The sequence below is a fragment of the Mirounga leonina genome, unplaced genomic scaffold (assembly GCF_011800145.1).
Source record: "Mirounga leonina isolate KUSES-001 unplaced genomic scaffold, KU_Mleo_1.0 Mir_115, whole genome shotgun sequence".
Classification (NCBI taxonomy): Eukaryota; Metazoa; Chordata; class Mammalia; order Carnivora; family Phocidae; genus Mirounga; species Mirounga leonina.
The window spans coordinates 18,742,051-18,766,857 of record NW_023270268.1 but is presented as its reverse complement, the minus strand read 5'-3'; the positions used below and the strand labels follow the sequence as shown (position 1 = coordinate 18,766,857).

Here is a 24,807-nt window from a genome sequence, read left to right as displayed (position 1 = left end):
TAAATATCAGATGGGAGTAAGAGTAAAATACATTTTAAAATTGTTGCCCAGTTATGCTGATCTACCTAGCTGTTCTCAAACCTTTTTTGTTTTAGGACCCCAGTATGCACTCTTAAAACTTATGGGCCCCAAAGAGCTTTTGTTTATATGGCTCATTATTATGGATTTTTACTGTATTCAGGATTAAAGCTGAAACATTAAAAATATTTACCATTCATTTTAAAATAACAAAAACATGTTTACATTTTTAATGAAAATAACGTTTTCCAAAGCTAAAACACTTAGAAGAGTGACACTGTTTTACATATATGCAAATTGCTTAAACGTCTTGACTTAAGACAACTGGATTTTTTATCTGCTTCTGCATTCAGTCTGTTGTCATGTCACACCTCGTGTAGTCTCAGAAAAACTTCACAGTACAAATGTGAGAGAATGAGAGTTAAAAAGGCAAATACTGTTTAGAATTGTAAAAATAGTTTTGACCTGTGGGCTTGCTGAAAGGGTCTTCAGAGAAGTGCTGATCTAGCCTTTCCCAGATGTGAATGCCAGCTTTAGCTCAGAACTTCTTTATCCACCAAATCCACGTGAGTTCTGCACTGAGGGATGTTGTAGGGATCTGGACCAAATCCCTGGAAAGAGGATGCCGGTTGAGGACAAAGAATCAGTAAAATTGCTACAATTAAGAGACTGTCAGGGCAGTTCCAGGCCGATTGGGTGGTATAGGAGGGTGTTTTGAGATGTCCTCATAAATGTTCTAATTGGAACACTTTTAAGAGCAAAAAGGGGCAGTAAAAAATTTAAAATTATTTTAATTTAAAGCTTTACCAGAGAATAAAATTGAGTATTCATACCACATGATAAATGACCCCCCCACCCCCCAAATCACTGCAGCAAGATAGTGCAGGCAGTTTTCTTGGCTCTGTGGCAAGATGTTTAACCCGTTTTTTGTGCATTTACACTTTTTAATTCTCACATTTCCCTCTTACCATGCCACCCCCTGCCTACTTCACCTGCAGTATGAGATTGGCAGCAGTTCCTTGTGCAGGTTGTGCAGTTGAGTGTGAGTGAATGGGAAACTTTTAACTGAGGTCATTTCCTAGTGAAAAGATACACTGTAGAATCGCAGAATTGAGTAAAACCTGGTAAGTTCCCTTTTGAGAATTTTGGTATTGCTTAAATAGCCTTCCTTGCAACACTGTTGCTTTTGAGGATCTGCATTAAATGTGTGGAAGGTACAAGTGTTAACAACTGTACCATATCCCCTTCAAAAGTTTAAAGAAGAGATTCTGCTTTCCTCCATTACTCTCACTTACCCACAGCACAATTATCATCCCAATAGAAGAGTTGGTTGTGCTTTTGTAGGCCCTGTGAACTGATTACTATAAGAACCAGAGACTGATAATTGATTTCTGTTTACTCACTTAGATAACAGTGTTATATATGCTAATATAAGCAATGCAACTAAAAAATCAGGACTCAACCACTTGACTGTAAGGCAGATATCCTGCTCTGGATTATTTTAGTGGCAGTAGAGGGAACTTGATTCTATTCTGACCCTTTTTCTATCTTCTCCGGGGAAAGAGCAAATTAGAATTGTTAAGTCAAGCTTGTATAGTTCTGCAGAAAAGAGCTATTGTCTGATCTACCTTTATCCTGAACACCTACCTATTTAACCTTGTATAGAAAAAATGGTTTTTTGAGACACAAGAGATGCCGATCTTTTATTTAATTCCTCTAAACGTTTCCTATGTGCCATTCTCCACCCTTCCCCACCCCAATTCCTTTTAGGCCCTTGACATTTGACTAGCTTGCATTTCACTTGCTTGGTACCTTTAAACTCCACTCGTATGTCAGTAATCCAGAAGTTAAAGCGTGATTTTTATTTTAAATTTTTAAGATTCTATTTATTTGAGAGAGAGTGAGCACGAGCAGGGGGAGAGGGAGAAGCAAACTCCCCACTGAGCAGGGAGCCCGATGTGGGACTCAATCCCAGGACCCTGGGGATCGGGACCTGAGCTGAAGGCAGACGCTTAACCGACTGAGCCACCCAGGTACCCCTAAAGCATGATTTTTAGTTCAGTTTATTAAACACTGTCCTTACTTGGCCATCCCTCCCTGGTGGTAAGGACCCAGTGATGTCCACAGTGTTTTAGATCTGCTCATTTCACTATCCCTACTGTTGTCTCTTTCAAATTATCATGAAACTAGTTTTCTTTTTAAAATTGTGTCCTTACTCTGTGTGCATCTGATTTTCTTTTTTCAAGATTGGAGTGTAGATTTCCAGAAGGGCTGGATTGTTTTCTAAAGCAACAACATATAAGGTAAAACTACAATTGAATGGCTAGCTGAGCAAGATTGAGCCTTTGCGGTGTTTTGTTATTTCACCTCATTTGGAAATATTGTCATGTAATTCTGAACAGTGGTACATATTTTGCCAGCTAATTAAATATTGTTAATTACTACTATACTAAGCCCTGTAGTATGTGTGGAAAATTACTGTTCTCTAGAGACTTAAAATCTGATCTAAGAGAGATTGTTAAATCCACATGTCTGCAGTAGTGTGTAAATACCTACCAATCTGTCTACTTTCTGGTTTGGAACAGATTTCAAAAATGAACTCTACAGTTTCCATAGGCCTAAAATCAGCCTTGTGCTTTATGAAAAGTTGTATCAAATTCCTTTGAAGGTTTATCCCCTTTCTGCTGGAGGAAAGGCACCGTTTCCTCAATGTTTATGACACAATTTGGGGGGGCTCCATGGGAACACCATTGTTAGTGGACGTGGATCATGTTGTTCTAGATCTTAAGTGTCTGAGTCCGTTTTCTTCCCATGTGTAGGAAACTGTAACCCCCTATTTGGGCCCACTTCGTTCCAGTGCAACTGCTTAGATATGCTGGATACCACTGATCTGAATTCTTATGTAGGGGTCCTTTAGGTTGGCTTTTGAACTGTTAAGTTATTCCCAGGGAATGATAACCTGGATGGTACATCCCCAGCAGTACCACCTTGTAGGAGGAGGCTTCTCTTAGTTATTAGAAAGTGACCAACCCACTTTTTAATAGCAATGTCACCTCACCAAGCCACTAGTGTGTTAGTCACCTTACTGAGGTTTTTTCTGATTTTTCAAGTTCCTTCTGCCACTCACTTCTGGGTTACAAATGGCAACTGTTTTATGAAGGGAAGGTGAGGATAAGCAGCTTTTTGTTTTTATTTTTTATAAAATTCCTCTGCATGTGCTATGTAGATGTCATGGAGAAGGCAGCTTTCATTCCCTGGAGAGTATGTCTATTGGGAGATGATTGTGGGAGAAGAGGATTCCCTCTGGTAGATTGCTGCATTTATACTATTCTGTCCTATTCTCTTTGAATGTCTTAGGAAAAGAAAAGTAAATTAAGAATGGATTTTGAGTAGTGGGTTGTAGGGAATATAGAATTGATTGTGGGTCTCTTCCTATAAAAGCATTTTCTAAGTTCTCTATATGGTATTTAGTAAGCATTACCAGGGTTGATACTTCTTACTGCAGAGAATTATAGGTAGTGGAGGAGAGAGCTAGAGAATATAAACGGTAAAATTAAGCCTAGATGATTAGAAGGTAGAGTTGGCATTTATTTGCCACTTAATGTCCGCTGTAGCTGGATTCTCAAACTTTTATTTTTTTTTTTAAAGATTTTATTTATTTGACACAGAGAGAGAGCAAGATCAGGAACACAAGCATGGGGAGTGGGAGAGGGAGAAGCAGGCTTCCTGCTGAGCAGGGAGCCCGATGAGGGGCTCGATCCCAGGACCCTGGGATCATGACCTGAGCCGAAGACAGACGTTATAACGACTGACCCACCCAGGCGTGCCCCCCCCCCGGCTTTTTTTAAGCTTTTATTATTTATTTATTTATTTTAAAGATTTTATTTATTTGAGACAGAGAGAATGAGAGAGAGCACATGAGAGGGGAGAGGGTCAGAGGGAGAAGCAGGCTCCCTGCCGAGCAGAGAGCCCGATGTGGGACTCGATCCAGGGACTCCAGGATCATGACCTGAGCCGAAAGCAGTCACTTAACCAACTGAGCCACCCAGGCGCCCTAAGCTTTTATTTATTTGACAGAGCGAGAGCAGGAACAGATTCTCAGACTTTTTTTTTTTTTTTTTTTTTTAAGATTTTTATTTATTTGACAGAGAGAGTGAGGGCGTGAGAGAGGGCACACAAGCAGGGGAGTGGGAGAGGGAGAAGCAGGCTTCCCGCGGAGCAGGGAGCCCGATGTGGGGCTCGATCCCAGGACTTTGGGATCATGACCTGAGCAGAAGGCAGATGCTTAACGACTGAGCCACCTAGGTGCCCCAGATTCTCAAACTTTGAATGTGCAAATTCTGATGCATTAGGTGTGGGGTGGAGTTGAAGTCTGCATTTCTAACAAACTCCCAGATGATGCTGATGTTGCTTTGTCCAGGGACCACATTTTGAGTATCAGGGGTCTATAGAACATTTAGGGCACATGCCAATCTAACTTTTTTTTTTTTTTTAAGATTTTATTTATTTATTTGAGAGAGAGAATGAGAGAGAGAGAGCATATGAGAGGCGGGAGGGTCAGAGGGAGAAGCAGACTCCCCGCTGAGCAGGGAGCCCGATGCGGGACTCGATCCCGGGACTCCAGGATCATGACCTGAGCCGAAGGCAGTCGCTTAACCAACTGAGCCACCCAGGCGCCCCAGTCTAACTTTTAATAACAACAACCCTGGACATTGAATGTTTTTTTTTCTGTACCACACATAGCAGTAAAACAAAGATGAGGATGGGCACTAGAGTCTGACAACAAGGATTCAAACTATGAAGCTCTTAACCTATATTAGCTCAACCTTGAGTACATTTCTCTAAGCAGGATTTTCAGCCTTGGCACTATTGACATTTTGGGTTGAGAGAATTTTTTTTTTTTTTTTTTTAAGATTTTATTATTTGACACAGAGAGAAAGCACAAGCAGGGGGAGTGGCAGGTAGAGGGAGAAGCATGCTCCCCGCTGAGCAGGGAGCCTGATGTGGAGCTCAATCCCAGGACCCTGGGATCATGACCCAAGCCAAAGTCAGACACTTCAACCAACTGAGCCACCCAGGCGGCCCTTGAGAGAATTCTTTGTTGTAGGGAGCTGTCTGGTGCCTGGTGCATTGGAGAATGTTTAGCAGCACCCCTGGCCTCTACCCACTAGGTGACAGCTCCTTCCTAGTTGTGACATCCCAAAATATTTTCAAACATTGCCAGATGTCACCTGGGGGGCAAAACCACCCTTTATTGAGAACTACTGCTCTAAAGCAGTGAGCATGTGGGAGTTGGAGGTTTTTATGACATAATACATTTTGTATAAGCAACTGGTTTGAGAGATTATTTGGGATTTTTAGGTGGGTAGAATGAGCTTTTAACTCAGCTGATCATGAGCCTCTACCCTTTTTTGAAATATGCTGGCGCATTTGCTAACTTGCCCCATTTTTCACTTACTTTGTGCTGTTGCTATCCATATGCTTGTCTGTAGCATGTTTCTTTTCATCTTCCCAGCCTTTACCCTCAACTTTTTTTCCTAGGATATGAGGCCACATACCTAAGCTTTTTAGACTTATGCCTAAAATAATACCTGAATTAGGGTTTCTGTGTTTGTATGCAAGGGTCATCTCTCCCAATAAAAATGTTAAAAATTGATCAGATAGAAATATAATCTACAAACACTGAGTATAATTTCACCTTGCTTCCAGGATGTTCTTTAAAAATTGAAATCCATCTTTGGTTGCTGTTGAAATGGAAGAACAGTAGTCTATAGTAAGTTAGTATTGAGGATGGGAGTTGGGGAGGACTTACAAAAACATGATTTTAAAACAGAATGAAGCTTAAACATTACCTTATGTAATTATCGTAATTTTCAAGTCAGGGGCACCTGGGTGGCCCAGTTGATTAAGCAACTGCTTTTGGCTCAAGTCCATGATCCAGTCCCAGGATCGAGTCCCACATCGAGCTCCCTGCTCAGCAGGAAGCCTGCTTCTCCCTCTGACCCTCCCCCCTCATGTGCTCGCTCTCTCAAATAAAATCTTAAAAAAAAAAAAATTTTTTTTTCAAGTCAATCTAGAGAGCCCATCAAATTCTGTAATAAGACCGCTCTAATGACAGTTTTCCTAATTGGTTTTATTTCTTAAGATTATACCTTAAATGACTGTGTTGATTATATTTTATACTGTTCAAATTCTATTTAATTACCAATATAGTATTAATAAGGCAGTAAGGAGTATGACGTGTAGCCGCCTTGTCCCATGGTTCCTGGAGGAAACGGGTTTTGAGCATTAAGGGAAAGGCTGGTGGAGGAAGAGTCCTTGTCATTGAGTTTGGTGCTGATCAGTCAACAGGCAGACCTTCCTTCAGAAGAATGTTGTGGTTCATGACAGTCCCTGCTGCTAATGTTAATGTATCTCTCTGAAGTCAGAAACCATTACAGAAGAAAATATTGTGTCAAAAGTAGAAATGACTTTTTTTTTTTTTTTTTTTAAAGTAAGCTCTATGCCCAGTGTGGAGCTTGTAGTCAAAACCCCAAGACCAAGAGTTACATGCTCGGGTGCCTGGGTGGCTCAGTTGGTTGGGTGGCTTGGGTCATGATCCTGGAGTCATGGGATCAAGTCCCACGTCCAGCTCCCTGCTCAGTGAGGTGTCTGCTTCTGCCTGGGACCCTCCCCCCTCTCATGCTCTCTCATTCTCTCTCAAAAAATAAAATCTTAAAGTCACATGCTCTTAAGAACTGAGCCAGCCAGGTGCCCTTGACTGTTATTTTTCTTAAAATGTTTGCCACAGCTCTATTTATTTTGACTAGAAGGAAAAAAGACTGAATCAAGGGCAGAATTTTTTTTTTTTTTTGACTTGTGTAAGAGTTCTGTGTATTATACATTTATTTTGAGAGGTGTTTTAAGTCTCTAACAAAATCTGAAAGGCAAAGGCATGGTCTCCTTCCACCTTCTCAGTCTCAGCCTCATGCCAAGATTGTAATCACAGTTATGTTGCAACATCTTCAAACAGGGATGTGTATTTTTTTTGTTCCCATATTCCCTTAATTTAAACTCCCCCATCTCTCATACTTTCTAATCACTTAATTACTAATTTAAATCACATGCCATTCTAAAGTACATTTCTGTAAGTTCTTATTGTGGAACTAAAACGTATCTTAAAGGGTGGGGACAGAAGGCTGGTAAAGGAATATGCTGACCTGAGGGTAAACCTAGTTAGTCATTTTATAGAGAAGAGGGTGGGGTGCTGGAACAGACCTTTCCCTGTAGTGTTGCACGTAAAGATTCTCTTGTTCCTCGTTCTCCTTCACAGTGGCCTTCCGAGAGTTGTAAACTTGGGCCCTCACCCCTTCCTCCCCATAGGTCTCTCTACCCACCTTCTAGATCAGTAGATCCTAACTTTACAGTGAGAACCTGGAAGAAAAAAAAGGCAAAAGATTTGCAGGACTGTAATTTTTGTTTCATTTTGTGATTAATAAAATGCATATGACAAAATGTTATATGAATTTCTCCAGTAACAGCTTTAAAGTGAGTAAAGTTTTTATTCAAGCAGCAGTGCTTGGTCCTTCCAGTGGGTTCTCAGATCCTTCCCTGTAACTCCCAAGTCCCCTGGTTGAGGATCCACAGATTAGGGATCCATGCTGTTTAGTTTTCTCTAGGGCTCCTGTTGCATGCTTTAGGATTTCAACTGCATTTGATATTATTTCACTTAGTATTATTTTTCTTAATATAACCCACCTTTATTCTGCATTTTCAAAGTTTGACAGAAGCATGGTATTTTTTTATTATGTTTATGTTGCATACTTGATTCCTTAATGCCCTTTTCTTTTTTCCTGAACTTTCCGAAAAGTTTATACCCAAACTGAAAGCTGATTACACACAAGTAGCCACCTTGATTTGAATATCCAGTTATATCATAGGTGATGAGCTGTAATGTTAAAGCTTATGTTCTAAACTGGTTGTCCTCCAGTATCCTGTACCAGTGATTCCCAAAAGCAACCAAGACCTGTTTAAAGATCACCATAGATTCTTAAGTCCCTTCTGAATATTCTAAATTCAGCAGGCCTAGGATGAGGGGTCAGGAATCTTGAAAGTTTCATAGGTTATGTTGAGGAACAATGAAGTTCGGAAATTACAATTTTCTGTACAATCCATAAAAGCTGCTTATAGTGCTATATTGTTAAACCTTTGTTCTGTTTTCTGTACTAAGAGGTCAGCAGAATTGGGCCCATGTCAACATGTCGCCTCTAGGGTGAGACTGACTTTACTGCTAGTTTTTTCTGGGTCTCTTTCTTAGCATTACCAAGCTGACTGAGGAAAACTGTATGGAATGCTGCCATTACTGGCTTTTAGATGGCCTAGCTTCTCCTTCAGGCCTGGGTTCCTCATCTGTAAAAAGAGAGGTTTACAGCAGATGATTGTCTTTGCCTTTTAGCCTTTAAGCCCTAGATATCATTAACTAGATTAAATAGGGTAGTTATGTTATCTGCAACCTCTGTATCAGTGGTGTCCTCACCTCATTAGTCCACTTTTCAGTTAACTCTAGTCTGGTCAACAGGTGTCCTAGCTGTAATGCCCAGTGTCTATAGACTTTTTGCCCAAGAACATACACTGGATGCAAATATGTAGGCAGACCAGATGACCAAAGACCAGTTTTAACCTCAGGGCATGAAGCTGTAATCAGCATAGTATCCTTTCACTAGAGGTTACCGCATGTTCCTAGAAGTAGAGGGCTGATTTAAAAGTTCTCCCTACATCCCACCTTGTGAAAATTATGGTCAGATGATATATAAAAGTAGGAAGTGATCTTAAAACTAAACAACAACAAAAACCCAGGACTTCATATTAGAGACCATGTGAAATAATCTCTTTCCATATATATCCATTCCAAAACAAGTTTTTAAATAGTTCTTGAGGGGCGCCTGGGTGGCTCAGATTGTTAAGCGTCTGCCTTCAGCTCGGGTCGTGATCCCAGGGTCCTGGGATCGAGCCCCACATTGGGCTCCTGGCTCAGCGGGGAGCCTGCTTCTCCCTCTCCCTCTGCCTCTCCCCGCTGCTTGCTCTCTCTCTGTCTCAAATGAATAAATAAAATCTTAAAAAAAAAGTTCTTTAGAATACCAATCACAAGGATATTAAAGGACCCATACTATTTGAAATCAGTAGGAATAATTCATAACTGTGATACTACCATTTAATGAGACTACTGTGCGGGGTAGACGAACCATGAGAGACGATGGACTCTGAAAAACAAACTGAGGGTTCTAGAGGGGAGGGGGGTGGGAGGATGGGTTGGCCTGGTGGTGGGTATTGAGGAGGGCACGTTCTGCATGGAGCACTGGGTGTTATGCACAAACAATGAATCATGGAACACTTCATCTAGAACTAATGATGTAATGTATGGGGATTAACATAAGAATAAAAAAAATAAATGAGACTACTGTGGGTCTGTTTCTCTACAGAGATTCTCCCCCCCGCCCCCTCCCTCCCTGCACCATTTTAATGATCAAAACATTCCTGAGAATTTGTGGTTTAGGTTTAGTGACTTGCTCAAGGTCACATAGCTAGTAAGTGCTCAAGTCAGTGTCCAAGCTCTGTGCCTTTTGGCCAGTTTGGGCCTACTCTTCCCATTAGCCCATGTTCTTCTATCTGTATTTTTTCTCTCCTTTTTTGCCACATCATGTTTTCTTCCCCAACTTCTGTTTCTTTCTGGTTTTCTTTTGTAAACTCATTCTGAAAGAAAAAAAAATGTGGTGGGTTTGTGGAAAGTATAAGGCCACAGGCAGGTATCTTTTTATTTTTTTTCCCTTTCCCTTCCTCTTCCTCTAATCTTTCTCTTAAATGAAGGAATTGAATGAACCTCATCTCTAGCCAGTTAGAGGGCGTCTTGAAGACAAGGAGTTTTTGTCTTGTTCATTATTGAAATCTCTGCCATTTAACTTGGCCTACATGGGCATTTAATAAGAATGAGTGAATGAATCCAGTTCATACCATCCATTCATTTAAAATAGCAGTTTGCCTGCTCTGTACAAATTATCCTGTGTATTGACTGGGATATACAAGTCTCTCCAAGTAAAGACCTTTCTGTTGTTTGGCTGACACACATCATTATCCTTGAAGCAACTGTTGTAGCTAGGTTTGAGAAATCTCAGCTAAAACGTGTAAGTTAACCAATTGAATACTGTTATGTCCATGCTCTGGGAAGTCTTTTTAAAATTAGTACCTAAAATTAGTATCTTTTCCTCTCTCCTCAATACCAGAGTCCTACCCACACTTAGTTGTTTGGGCAGGTTATATTAAGTTCTTCATTGGTCTTGGAATTGGAGGGTAAATATTTTTCTGTTTTTCTTATTGTACTTGGATACAGAACACTCTACAAGCCAACACAATGCTTTGGAAGGGTATTATGGTATAACTAAATATAAAAGTGATTTAACAGGGAAAGGGATAAATGAACATCCCAACTGTAATTTTTAGAGAACTTGATTATAGCATTTTATACATTGAAAGGCAAATTGAATAACTTGCCATTGGATACTCTGTCATCCTTGTGCTCCTCCCACCCAACATGGTTTGTAATGTAAAAAGTATGTAATCCATTGGGCTCCTTTTAGGATAAGATTATGGAAATAGAAGAACAAGGAACAAGAACCCCAGTGAGTCAGAAATGAAACTTTGTTCTTAAAATGGTCATCAGAAATGAATAGTTGTGAGCAAAACCACTGAATATTTACATTTTCTTATAATCGAGGAGAGGTTTGAGAATTCGGTTTCTTGCTTGTTCACAGCTTAAGTAGGCTTAGAGTGGTTTAAACATTCTTTATCATTCAGTTTACTTGACTTAAGGCTGATGGGTTTGTTGCAGTCCAGAATCAGATTGAGTCTGAAAGACACTTCTGTTTTGTGGAAAGAATCCACACATTAAACAAAAAGGGAGGAGAGATCATCTTTTTTCCTTTTTTTTTAATGCCCTGTAAAAACTTGGCATGGTGCCACCATCTGCTTACCTTTTGATGTATTACTTCACAGTGCTGGTCCCAAAGGTGATAACATCTATGAATGGCGATCAACCATTCTGGGGCCTCCAGGATCCGTGTATGAGGGTGGTGTATTCTTCCTTGATATCACTTTTACACCAGAATACCCCTTCAAGCCTCCAAAGGTAAGAATTTCCTGATTTATAGTCAGATTTACATATTGCCATGAGAGACTGTTGAAGCTTTTAAAATAGAGTTTTAATCACAAAAGGTAGATTTCTGTTATATCTTAACGAATCTCTAAGTACATTTGGATGGACACAAAACACTTGCATGGGGGGAGGGGGCTTTGCCTCTTGCAGAGACCATAGTTCTTAGGAGTATGTGCTTTGTTTTGATGGTGCTTAAAATCCTGCTATTTTTAGTAACATAGCAACCCAGAATCAATCCCCTATTTTCCACTCACAGGGAAGAAGTTACTGAACGGTTAAAAATGGTGTCAAAATATCTGTGCACTAAAGTAATTAGAAAGTCAGAATCTCCTACCAAAGACTTTTGGATTCTGCTCCTTGTCACGTTTTGGTCTTACTCAAATTTTTAACCTCCAGGCTTTGGGTTTTCTTATCTAGGGTAGTATCTCCTGTGACACTCAATCTATGATTCTTATTTACTAAGTGGTAATTTTTACTTCTGAATGATTCTTTGTGTCTCACAAATAAGAATTAGGAAACCAGAATAAAGCAACAGGCTTATATGGCTTGTGTTAATTTGTCTACTGCTATGATCCTTACCCATTTCTGGCTCCTCACTTGTGGAACTCCATTTTAGTGACTCTGTGACCTACGTAGACGGGATATCTGCAGGATCTAATGTAAAAGTCAGAAAAAGCAGAACCAAATCTCGTCGTCGTCTTTTTTTTTTTTTCAGCCTTTACTGCTGAGCATTTTGCTTTTGTTTATGTACCCACTGTGTTGTATCTGTTTGAATTTATTATAAAGCTTACTTTAAGGCCATGTAGTACCACCAGCTAACACAAGAGGTCAGCAAACACTTAAACACTGAAACTACTAAAGATGAATTTGAGAAAAAACTGAAGTTACCATGCTTTTTGTTGATGGATGATATTACCATTGAAATGACTGAGAGTGTATGTTAACCTCTCTTATCAGCTTTAGTTTAAACTCTTTATTCATCTTTTAAAGAAACAGACATTTTTAAATTATAGCCACTCAATTGAAAAAGCAATTTAGGAAAAATTTTATTGTTTCCTGTTTAAATTTTAATACTGTCTTATTTTTTTAGGTTACATTTCGGACAAGAATCTATCACTGTAATATTAACAGTCAAGGAGTTATTTGCTTGGACATATTAAAAGATAATTGGAGTCCAGCACTAACCATTTCTAAAGTTCTCCTTTCTATCTGCTCCCTTCTTACAGACTGTAATCCTGGTAAGGTTAATTTTTTTTTTCCTTCTTTCTCCTCACCTGAAAAATACTTGTTTTGATAAAGTACAAAGAGCTTTGAAAGAACAAAAAGTAGGGGTACCTGGATGTACATGTAGTCGGTTGGGTGTCCGACTCTTGGTTTTCAGCTCAGGTTGTGGGATTAGGCCGTGTTGGGCCCTGCTTAGGATTCTTTCTCCCTCTGCCCCTCCTGCTCATGTTCTTTTTCTCAAATGAAAAAATAAATCTTAAAAAAAAAAAAAAGGACAAAAACTAATCTTTTTTCAAAGAAAGTTTTAATCGAGAAGTTCAATCTACTAGTTGAAAAAGGCAGTAATTCTGTGCTCTAGGAACAAGATGTTTTAAAACTAGGACTTCTATAAATCTGCCTTAGGTTTTCACATTTTTCATACAGTTCTCTTTAAACCACGTATTTCTAACTAAATGTTGAGTCATCTGCCTAACCTCTCCTGTGCCTGCTGGTTCACTGAGTACTTGTCCCAAAGCTGGTGTTAAATTTTGAAAGTGAGATAATACTTAGGGATTATCAGACTGATTGCGGTGGGGTCTGGGGGGAAGCTTATTCCTTTTATTATTAAAGATTCTGTTTAGGTTTCGGAGCAACACTCTACTTAATTGTTGAGGTCCAGGTTTTGACCTAGTAACCTGGCTTTTTCTAAGTAACTAGTTTAGAGGTCAATACTGGAACAGCCTAGAGGACTTTACAGTATTCCACTGAACAGTCATGTGAACACAGTTGGATTCCATGTTCATCGTAGCCTTGAACATTCCAGTTTTTATTGAACTTTACCTAACACATAAGAGCAAAAACACTTCCAATTGGGTGGTGTTTGTTGGGAGAAAAATAGAATGAACGATAAAGCTACACTAGTACTAAAGCCTGAGCATTTTGTTTTAAGAAGTTTCCCCCATGCATATGGTGGCCACGATGATGGAACGGTGTTTCAAAACTGGTTTTGATCACAAATACTTCGCATATTTGTTTCCAAGCTGTCACTGATTTATGTGCTAAAATTTGAAACATTCTCTTCTTCCAGCTGACCCTTTGGTGGGAAGTATTGCCACTCAGTATATGACCAACAGAGCAGAACATGACAGAATGGCCAGACAGTGGACCAAGAGATACGCTACATAAATTGGGTTTTCACAATTCTTACATTGTCTGTCACAGAGAGCTGCTTATGATTTTGAAGGGGTGGGGGAGGGTGGGAGTTGGTAAAGAGTAGGGTATTTCTATAACAGATATTATTCAGTCTTATTTCCTAAGATTTTGTTGTAACTTAAGGTATCTTGCTACAGTAGACAGAATTGGTAATAGCAACTTTTAAAACTGTCATTAGTTCTGCAATATTAGCTGAAATGTAGTACAGAGAATAGACATTTGGGTTCAGTTGCTTGTAGTCTGTAAATTTAAAATAGATTAATTTTGTACAGGTTACACACATGGCCATTTATGTAAAGTCCTTCCAAGACTACACTTTTTTTTTTTTTTTTTCAAAAAAATTGGAATTTGTTTTCCCTTCTTGGGAGGGAACATTGATATTTAACAGTTTTTAGAGACTGTCATCTCATATATATAAAATGGATACGTGGCTATAAGACACCATATAGGAAATGAGTAGTTATGTATTTTATTTTATATGCCAATCTACTTTATTGTGACAAGAGGTTTGAATCACGACTTGTGAAAACCTGTAGTAAAATACCTTAAGCTGTTAACTGTAAGGTGTGGAATAGGAGTTGCTCAGTGGATTGGTTATATGTTGTGGACTACTTAAGTCTGCATTTGTTACTGTGCTAATAAACAATATTAAAACAACCACCTAACACTGCTGTATTCATTTACTTTCTTTTGCCTGTGTTTGTAGTTTGCAGATTCTTCTAAAGTTTTGCTACTACACAACCTACAAGTAGTACAGACTAGGTTAGGTTTGGTATGCTATTCCGTTTTTGAGGTGTCTTAAAGATGGATTCTCATGACTATTAATACATCTCCCTGAGAGGGCAATTTGGCAGTACCTAAATGTACATATATCCAGCAGTTCTGTTGCTTTGCATCTACCCCAGAGAAACTTTCTTAAATCACTGTATTTATTCATCTCTGTAAAAATAATAGGAAAGAAACCGAGATCAACCTCAGGGCATGACTTAGCCATTATCTGAATAGTTTTTTGGCAAAAAAATGTATTTGTGATGAGGAATTTTAGCCAGTTAAATGGAAGCAACACTAGCTGATTTGCAGGTTTTGTATTATGCAGTTCTTGGTTTGAACTCTCACAGAAATGAACCAATTGACTTTAAATTCACTGAACCTAGCCTTGAAAGTACTCCACTTCAGAAATGTTGGTAGAGACTCTTAATCTTGGGGTCGTGACTTTGAGCCCCATGGGTAGAGTTTACTTAAAAAAGTGTACTAGTTTTTTTTTAACATGTCTTTGCTGAACAGCTTATTTCATATTTTACATATAGATCAAATAGCTGAGGGGTGGCTCAGGTGGTGAAGCATCCGATTCTTGATTGTGGCTCAGGTCATGATCTCACGATTGTGAGATCCAGCCACAGAACCTGCTTAAGATTCTTTCACTTTCCCTCTGCTCCATGCCCCCACTTCTAAAAACAAAAAACTGCTTTGCCAGTTGAAATACTAAGTAGCTTGCTTCCTACTTCTAAAATTAGTTACAGTATCGTCAGCTTGTGAAATACAGTTAGTCCCACTGCTCGGATATTGCCAAAATCTTCAAAGAATACCATAGCACAAACTCCAGTATCTAACCTGAAGTCCAATATTTTTGATACATTTTATTCCACATAACTGTGTATCCAGAAAACTGTTGAAGAAGGTATAGTAATACTTGTGGAAATGGAAGCTTTAGTGTCCTTCAATACTTAGTGGTTTTCTAAAGAGCAAATGCTTTGAACATATTTACACCACCTACTACCTCAAGTCATGCTAAACATAATTTGAACAAAGTTAAATCATAGGTTTTGTTCTATTTAGCAAGGTCTCCATGAGATAAAATTTAACACCTAAATTGTTTACCGTTTGTGATCTAAAAATGTCATTTTATAATTCTGGACATTAGATGATTAATGAACTTCTTAAAAAAATTATATTTGAGCTGAGAAGTTTGCATAAAGTTACACAGAAAAATGGCTTCTGAAACAAGTTGGGGGTTGTGGAGCTACTGGTCTTACAGACATACCTACATACTACCCAAACTTTATTTTACTCTTTGGACAAATGCAACAAAAATTTAGGTGCCAAGTTCAGGGACAAGTTTCAAACAATGACAATGCAAATAATCACTTCATATCAGGCAATAAACTTAGCCCAAATAATTTAATTATAAAGTACATTACTTCCTTAAAGGCTTCCTAAGGACCAAAGGTAGATGCAAATGCCTTGTTTTAAATATGCTCATGGACACCTAAAGGCAATCTATTCAACAGACAGTTGTAGCATTACTGATTTTTAGTTCTCGGAGCTAGAGTTCCCTTTGTTTTTCCTCCCAGGCAAAGGAAAGCTCGATTTGCTCTGGGGCTGGGAAAGTTTGCTGGCTAAGAGAGTGAATGGCTCAATCAGAGTTCTCCGATCTGTAACCGTTACCTCCCACAGGCGTACTTTCTCACTTCTTGCCCATTGCTGTGCCACCTCAGCATCCACTTGTCTCTGCTCAGAAAGGTCAATTTTGTTTCCTAATACGACAATTGCTACCTGAAAGGAAAATAAAAAAGATGACACTTTGCCAACATTAGTTCCTAGGCAAAATAAAAAAATCAAGAAAACTGTCCTTTTGAATAGAACTGCTGCTTCAGAACTGATCCTCAGATGTGACCTGAGTTATAACTTCATTCTTCCTGAATGCATTTTTGTTAAAAATGCAGATGCTATACAGCTTGTTAACTAGGAAACATTTTAAATGATCAGTAAGTGAAGTCACTCCAGTCTGTTCACATTATTCCTGATCATAGACCAGTGCCTGATGCAAGCACTAAACATTTGTTGAATGTATGGACCCAGAGGAGTATTTTACACTAAATGTAAGGCAGTCGGGGCGCCTGGGTGGCTCAGTCGGTTAAGCGTCTGCCTTTAGCTCAGGTCATGGTCCCAGGGTCCTGGGATCGAGCCCCGCATCGGGCTCCCCGCTCGGCGGGAAGCCTGCTTCTCCCTCTCCCACTCCCCCTGCTTGTGTTCCCTCTCTCGCTGTGTCTCTCTCTGTCAAAAATAAAAATAAAAATCTAAAAAAAAAAAAAAAATGTAAGGCAGTCACATTCACTTAAGCTGAGTGCTTACTGCACACCATGCAGTTTCAGGCCCCCAGAATATGGCAGTTACAAGGCCGTCAAAGTCCAGGACAAGGGGAGGTCTGGAGGAGAGAGAGTATCCAATTTTCAGACCCTTGACTGTATAAAGACAAAACAAGATCATGGAAAGTAGAAGAAGGGCAGTAAGAGTTTTAAGAGAAGGCATCTCTGAGGAGCAGCTTTGAACTAGGACATTTAAGCCATTGCTGTGTTCCTGCCTTAAAACGGAGCTCTCCGTGCTCCAGTTAGACCATGCCTCCTAGGTAGGATGGAACAGGCCCCAGAGCTCTGGTTTTCTTGGCAAGTCTCATATTCCTTCATTTCTCAACAGGATCTATCCCTTCAGGTCCTCCTGTCATTCATCACCCACATTTTCATCTTCACATGTTATCACCTAGTCTGATCCAGTTGCAGAAACTGTTCCATGTTGCCCCTAGACTTTAACAAAATCCCCTTCTTGTGTCCCCATCTCTGCTTTGGATGTTCCCTTCATCTTTCCTAGCTGAAACTGGCTCAGCTCTGTAGTACTCACTACCACAGTGGGCACAGGGGATGTTAAGGGGTATCCTTGCCCCTCGGTGCTGCCTCCAATAATGTCCTCTAAGAACCCTAAAACTGAAGGCTGGTACTATTAGTCTGTACTACCTACTACCTGTTTCCCACCCCCACCCTGTTGCTACTCATTACAGACCTGGCTCATGGTCACTCCCACACTATTTCTATCGTTAAGTCCTAGTGACTTCACTAACCATATGGATGACCCTTCCCAAATAGCCTTAATTGTCCTCCTGACTTCTTCGGCCATTCACTCCCATGAACACATCCTACTCCTGCCACTGTAATTGTTCCCCTCTATAGTCCCAATTCCAGGAATCCCACTCCCACCCGTACCTTCCTAGTTCATGCCTAACACCCTGACTACAACAATCCTCAACACCAGAAGGACCTACAACCCACTGTCTCTCTTACCTTGATCACTGTCCTTCAACCCTCCTCCTGTCCTCAGTTCTTGGCCCAGTTTAGATTCTTTTACTACCTTGACATCATCATCCCATTATATTCACCTGGCCAACCCCCCACCTTAAATTTAACTCTTAATTGGACTGTGCCTACACCACCTACTGAACATGGATGGAGGGGAAAAAAACAGCCCTCCTGGCTGGTCCCAATTCAATAACCAGTGACTTTAAGTGAGCTGGTGTTCTCCAGCAAATATATTAACAGCTCCTACCTTGACCCTCTTCAACCTCCAACATCTCTTCTTTCCCCCCTTACTCTCAGCTGATGTCCATACTATTTCAGTAAGAAAACAAGCAATTTAAACTTTCACCTCCATCCACCACCACATCTAACAACCTACCATCTTCTAGAACCCATCCTCTATCCTAGACAAGACTGTCACTCCAGCAATTATTCCCCTCCCCATCAATTTTCTCCTCTCTATCAAATCATTCCATGAGCATACAAACACTAGCTCTCGCTTAAAAAAACCCTCTTTTACACATCCTTCTCCAGCTCCGTTTCCCTTTATAGGACAATATATTTACCCTTTGACTCAAAATTCTTTCAAAGAGCTATCTTTGCTGTGTTTAATCCTTATATCCAGTCCAATCAAACTTCATCTCACTGTTTTACTGTGTTCTTAAGACATCCCAAGTTTCGGGGTGCCTGGGTGGCTCAGATGGTTAAGCATCTGCCTTCGGCTCGGGTCATGATTCCAGGGTCCTGAGATTGAGCCCCATGTCCGGCTCTTGGCTCAGCGGGGAGGCTGCTTCTCCCTCTGCCTCTCCCCCTGCTCACGCTCGCTCTATCTCTGTGTCTCGAATGAATAAATAAAATCTTAAAAAAAAAAAAAAAAAAAAAAAGACATCCCAAGTTTCTAAAGGCTGGCCACGTCTTTGCCCTCAGCTTTTCTGACCTATCTGCACCATGACATAGTTAGATCACTCCCTATTTTTAAAGTGGTTTCTCCTCAATTGGTAACTGTTTAAGTGCTCCAGAGCAATAGCATTTCACAAAACTTGCTTCTCACCTTGTCCCTCAACTATGTTGCCTGTTGTCAACACAGCAGCCAAAATGAACATTTTAAAACAAGTCAAAAGATGTTTAGCCTTATTCATATTAAGGAAACAAACTACTAAAGTACCATTCTCACCCAGAAGATGCACAAAATCCACAAGCACACACTGTTGTCAAGACTGGAGAACAGGCACTTTCATACCCTTGTTATGGAAGGTAATTTGGCAATATATCCTTTGATTCAAAAACCCCATTTTGGCTGATCTTACAACTATACCCTAAAACATACAAAATAATAAGTATGTAAGATTATTCATTGTAGCACAGTTCATAATAGCAAATGACTATAAATAGCCCAAGTATCCATCAATTTGGACCTGGTTAAGTAAGTATACACCCATGCAATGAATATGCATCACTTTTAAAAAAAAGGAATCTAGGGGCACCTGGGTGGCTCAGTTGTTAGGCATCTACCTTCAACTCAGGTCATAATCCCAGGGTCCTGGGATGGAGCCCCGCATTAGGCTCCCTGCTCAGTGGGAGGCCTGCTTCTCCCTCCCACTCCCCCTGCTTGTGTTCCCCCTCTCTGTCAAATAAATAAAATCTTAAAAAAAATAAAAATAAAAAATAGAAAAAATTATAAAAGGAATCTGAGTACTGCTATGGAAAGGACTCCCAAGATCTATTACATGAATGTAAGGTGCCGAACACTATGCTACCTTTGGTGTAAGAAAGTGGGGGTGGGGGAAAACTATACGTATATTCCTATTTGCTTGTATTTATCTAAAGAAACTTTGGAAGGATGCCCCAAAACAAGTGGTAAAATATTTAAAAAGCATGCTTGAGGGGCACATGGCTGGCTCAGGTGGTGTAGGATGTGACTCTTGATCTCAGGGTCATGAGTTCAAGCCCCATGTTGGGCACAGAGTTTACAATCAATAAATGAATAAAAAAATAAATGAATAGTAGGCTTGAGATAAAGGAACTCGGTGGTTGAGGACAGGGGTGGGAACTAGACCTCACAATAGTCCTTTTTATGTATCATTTTTACTTCTGAGCCATGTGCAATCACTATCCAATGTTTTTTTAAATCAAACATGAAAATAAATAAATAAATGCAACCTAAGCTAGATCATGTCTTTCCTTTGCTCAAAATCAGTGGCTTCTGATCCGAAGCGTGGCCTTCATCTCCTACCATACTCCTCCTAGCCCACTCTGGCCTCACTGTTGTTCCTGAACATGACAAAGCAAACTTTCCCAGACCCTTGCACCAGCTAGTCCCTCCACCCGCAGCACTCCTCCACCACATGGGCCTGGCTCCCTCCCTCACTTCCTTCAAATCTCTGCTAAAAGTTACCTTATCAGGGAGGCCTTCCCAGATTGCCCTACAGAAAAACAGTACCTTTGCACCCTGCTCTACTTTTTTTCTACATAGCATCTGACTCTTCATGATATACATCTTTTTTTTAAAGATTTTATTTATTTGAGACAGAGAATGAGATAGAGCATGAGAGGGTCAGAGGGAGAAGCAGACTCCCTGCCGAGCAGGGAGCCCGATGCGGGACTCGATCCAGGGACTCCAGGATCATGACCTGAGCCGAAGGCAGTCGCTTAACCAACTGAGCCACCCAGGCGCCCTCTTCATAATACACATTTGTTTGTCTATTGTATTCTCCGTACCTTTTACCTAAAACAATGCCAGGCATATAGTAGTTGCTCAATAAGCATTTGTTGAATGAATGTGCTTCTTAAATCTCCCTAACCACCATATGAGAAGGGTACTATTATCCCCATTTTACGGTTAAGGAAACTGAGGCAGAAAGTTGAGAAGCAGAGCCAAGATTCGAGTATCAACTATGAGTGGTTCAATAAATCATTCTTTCAACTTTTGGGGGGCAGGGAGGAGAATATGAAGGATACCCTAAGAAAATAACAGCATTTATCTGTTTAGGTGGGAAAAATGGGAAACAGGTGGGAGGAGAGCATCCATTACCTGCCTCTATGTCTTTTGAAGACTGAACCTTGTAACTGTAATCTATTCACAAAGCAAATAAGTATTCAAAATAATAAGATATCAACAACCCAGATGTCCTTCAACAAGTGAATGGTTAAATAAACTTTGGTACATAAATACCATGGAATATCACTCAGCAATAAAAAGGAATGAACTTCTGATACATGCAATAACTTGGATGACCCTCCAGAGAGTTATGCTGAGTGAAAAATGCTGATGCCAAAAGGTTACGCACTGTATGAGTCCATTTATGTTAACACTCGTGAAATGACAAGGTTATAGAAATGGAAAACAGATTAGTCAGGGATTAAGGGGAGGGGGATGGGAGGAAAGTGGGTGTGGCAAAAAAAGATAACAGGAGGGATCCTTGCAATGACGGAACTGTTCTGTATCTTGGCTATAAACCTAAATATCTTGGTGGTAACATTATACGAGTTTTGTACAATGTTAGCACTGGTGGAACTGGGTAAGATATCTCTATTATTTCTTAAAATTGCATATGAATCTACAATTATCTCAAAATAAGCTTAACATAATAAATAAAATACAAAAATCTAGGTTAAGAACATCTAGCCAGTGCTGTTAACCAATATATTATGTGGTTCCCTAGATGACAGGGAGTCAGCTGTGTGAAGATCTGGAGAAAGAACTGCGTTCAGAGTTCCAGGGAGGGAACCAGCAATTGACAAAGACTTAACAGGGGAACAAAATCATCACGTTGAATAAAACAAAGGGTATACCAGTATCCCAGGAGTACAGTGACAGAGGAACAAAATGATAAAAATAAGATGAAAAGGATAGGTATGGGCCAGATTTAAGGCTACAGATCACGGTAAGGCACTTATTTCTCAGTAGTAAATGAGGAAAATCCAATCATTTTATTTATTTATATATATTTATATTTATTATTTTCTGCTAAGGCCGAAAACAAGAATCCTATTTAGCCAATGAGACAAAGAGAGCCCTAGGAAACGATCCCAAACAATATGAAGTGAACTACATAGTATTTGAGACACAGTGTCATTAAAGTTCAACCTGCACATGGTAACAAGCAAAAGCAGAAAGTCAAACGCTGGTCCTGATTGAATTCGTTCAATCCTGTATTTCCTGGGCTAAGAAAAAATATTATGAAGATTACAGATACTGTGAATACAACTTAATGTTTTTTAAATATTTTAACTGCCCAAAAGTTCATGCTACAATTTAAATATTACAATTCATAGTTAGCATTTTTAACAGACCCACTTACCTCCTTTTTGTCTTTAAACTTATCAATTTCTTTCTTCAGAAGCTCTACTCTTTGAAAGGATTCAAGGTTATTCACACTGTACACAAGAACAAAGCCATCAGCAAATGAAAAATAATGCTTTGGTAGCTCCACGCCTTCCTGTAAGCCTCTGGTGTCATAAAGATGTAACTGTTCCTTTACTCCCCGATCTGTTTCCACTGAAGCCATATATACATCTTCCATTGTTTCACAATCTTCCATTCCTGGGATTAAAAAGAAATTACTCTGATATCGAACCATTACATTGTATACCTGAAATTAATAAAGTGTTAAGTCAATTAAACCTCAATAAAGAAAAAATATTATTCTTTTTGGATAACTTAGTACCAATTGGTGAGTATTTTCTTCTCCTCTAGAAGTTGGCTTTCTATTTTCCCTATTTACTACATATAAGAATCGCATTTCCATCTACTAAATTTCTTTAAAGTGAAAGGTGTTATAGTAAGTGAACAAAGCGGTATTAAAATAGATTTCTTCTGTATAGAAATAAAAGTAGAAATAAAAATTTGGCAATGAGACTTACTATTAGGTAATTTTTAAAAAGTAACTGTTAACAGAGTCAAAGAACTTAGTACGAAAATTGGAGAATTAAAGGCTGATTTTAAAAGTAGCTTCAACAACTAAGTAGCTCTCCATTTTCTTCTCCATCACAGCCAAGGACAGGAACTGGGGTAACTTTGCTGCCTTAATTCTGTACAACTTCCAGTATTTCCAGAGTCTGTTTAAGGGACTCAAAAATTGGTATGTCCTGTCTGGACCTGAGCACCAGGCTTTAGTTCTCAAGTGCCTACTGGGGATTTATATGTGAATGTCATTGTCATGCAAATACTTCAAACTAACAAAACTTATTTTTCCTCCCTACACTTGTTCCGCCTCCTTGCTTTCTTCCCTTGATCGCCATCTCCCTGGCTGTCTTCAGAGTTCTTGCTGACCAAGAAGACTACAGGAAAGTTATCAAAAATCAGCCATTCTGCTGCTGGAACACCAGTTTAATCTGTTGCCTCCTTCATTCCTGTTGGCTTATTATTTTCACCTGAACTACTGCAATAGCTCAGTAAACACCTGGTAAAAGACCTAGTCTACTTCCCAAACTTCACTGAAATGTCAACTCTATGGATCCTCTCCTGATTATCCCCTTCTCAACTTTCTGCTCCTACTGTTCCTTGTACAGTAATACCATTTTATACTTCAGTCTTTCATTATCTGTCCCCTCAAAAGCTGGACTGTAAACTCTGAGAGCCAAGACTGCATAATCTGTCTTTATAGCTGTGAGGACTAACAAACTGACTTACATCCATAGAAAGTCCTAAGTAAATGTTTGCTGAATGAATGAATGAGCTCATCTCATAACTGATGTCCCAGTTTCTGTTCCTCTCTGGCCTGAGTGATCCTTTCATAATGCATTTTTCTTTGTTGCATTTGTGTAAGTTTTGTCTCGTCAACTAGTCCCACATCTTTGAGAGAAACAAACCATTCTGTGTACATAGCCAAGTATTCAATAATCATTTGTTGATAAGGGAATTAAGGGGAGAATAACACTTTGAATTTTAATGAACAGTGAAGAGGCTTATAAGGTAGGTATCTAGGGTCCCAGGAACTATCTTCATATTTAAATATGAGCTATATCCAGAAATAAAATCATGTGGATAACATCCTATGCCAATAAAACATACAGACATATCCCAGAGATATTGCTGGTTCTGTTCCAGACCTCTGCAATAAAGTGAGTATCACAATAAAGTCAGTCTCAAATTTTTTGTTTTCGCGGTGAATATAAAAGTTATGTTTACACTGTTGTGTGAACCAGACTAATGGCATCTTGGACAAATCTGCCATGACCACTCTGTGATCTGAAGCCTTCTAGAGCACAGTCTTCCCTGCCCCATTCTTTCTGTTCAGCCACACCCTTAACCACACCCTTGGGGCATAATGTCCTTGATCTGCTCTGGAGATTATGATTCTCAAATATTCCTTCCCAGGTGGTCTCCCAGCCCGTACGCCTCAGCCTTTAGGGCTGTAAAAGCAGGTCTTATAGGAGGTGGGGTTGCAGAGATATACTTGTCTTGCAGCTGCCCAAGAGGGACTTCTGTCCAGAAGCCCCTTTAACAAACCATTTTTTGTCAAGCTGGACTTCTTGGCCTTTTTCTTCAGTCTTATGGCTCCTTCAGCCTTTGCATATCATTTTGCATATTACCTCCCTTTCATAGAACAATTGGTGAGCCAGCCAGGAGGAGCCCAGAGACTGAAGAATGGGCAGGGAAACGAAGCTTCTGTTGGGGGAAACCCTGGAGTGGCTGACCACATTAATGTGGGACAATCTGTTTGCTTGATGCCTATGGACTGCTGAATGAGTATGGGGACATCCTGAAGATGCCAAATGGATTAGAGCTATTACAAAGTTGCATGACCCACTGGGGTAAGGAAGGCCGCCAAGCAGTGGCCCTGGTTGGTTGGCTGCTCCTATGGGCCCTTCAGGTGACCATCAATGTCTGGCTAGTGTCAGAAATGAAATAAGGCAGTTGGATAAAGAATTACAACTGGAGAAGGACAGGAGACTATATCCACATCTCTTTTGGTTTCTAATTTGGTAGATACTATCTAAACCCAGGATGCACAAATTGAGACTTCAGTGTATCTGTCACTTTGTGCGCCCTGGGGGACATAAAATGTGGCAACTTTTTTTTTTTTTTAAGATTTTATTTATTTATTTGACAGAGGGAGAGAG

At 39.8% G+C, this 24,807-nt stretch overlaps 2 protein-coding genes across 4 annotated transcripts in view; one reads left to right on the top strand and one right to left on the bottom strand.

Moving 5' to 3' along the window:
• UBE2E1 (ubiquitin conjugating enzyme E2 E1) overlaps positions 1-14,283 on the top strand; it is a 79,525-nt gene extending 65,242 nt beyond the window's left edge. The window contains exons 4-7 of one of the 2 annotated variants that reach the window (XM_034993779.1): positions 2,265-2,321; positions 11,044-11,176; positions 12,294-12,441; positions 13,494-14,283. In XM_034993779.1, coding sequence (XP_034849670.1) covers positions 2,265-2,321; positions 11,044-11,176; positions 12,294-12,441; positions 13,494-13,591 — 436 coding nt within the window. In that variant the 3' untranslated portion in view covers positions 13,592-14,283. The remainder of the gene's footprint in view (positions 1-2,264; positions 2,322-11,043; positions 11,177-12,293; positions 12,442-13,493) is intronic. The other variant, XM_034993787.1, reaches the window with a different exon arrangement.
• Positions 14,284-14,999: 716 nt separating this feature from the next.
• Positions 15,000-24,807, bottom strand: part of NKIRAS1 (NFKB inhibitor interacting Ras like 1) — a 31,577-nt gene continuing 21,769 nt past the window's right edge. The window contains exons 3-4 of one of the 2 annotated variants that reach the window (XM_034993747.1): positions 22,044-22,285; positions 15,000-16,171 (exon numbers count right to left, since the gene is read on the bottom strand). In XM_034993747.1, coding sequence (XP_034849638.1) covers positions 15,929-16,171; positions 22,044-22,285 — 485 coding nt within the window. In that variant the 3' untranslated portion in view covers positions 15,000-15,928. Of the gene's footprint in view, positions 16,172-21,137; positions 21,907-22,043; positions 22,286-24,807 lie in introns of those variants that run through there. The other variant, XM_034993756.1, reaches the window with a different exon arrangement.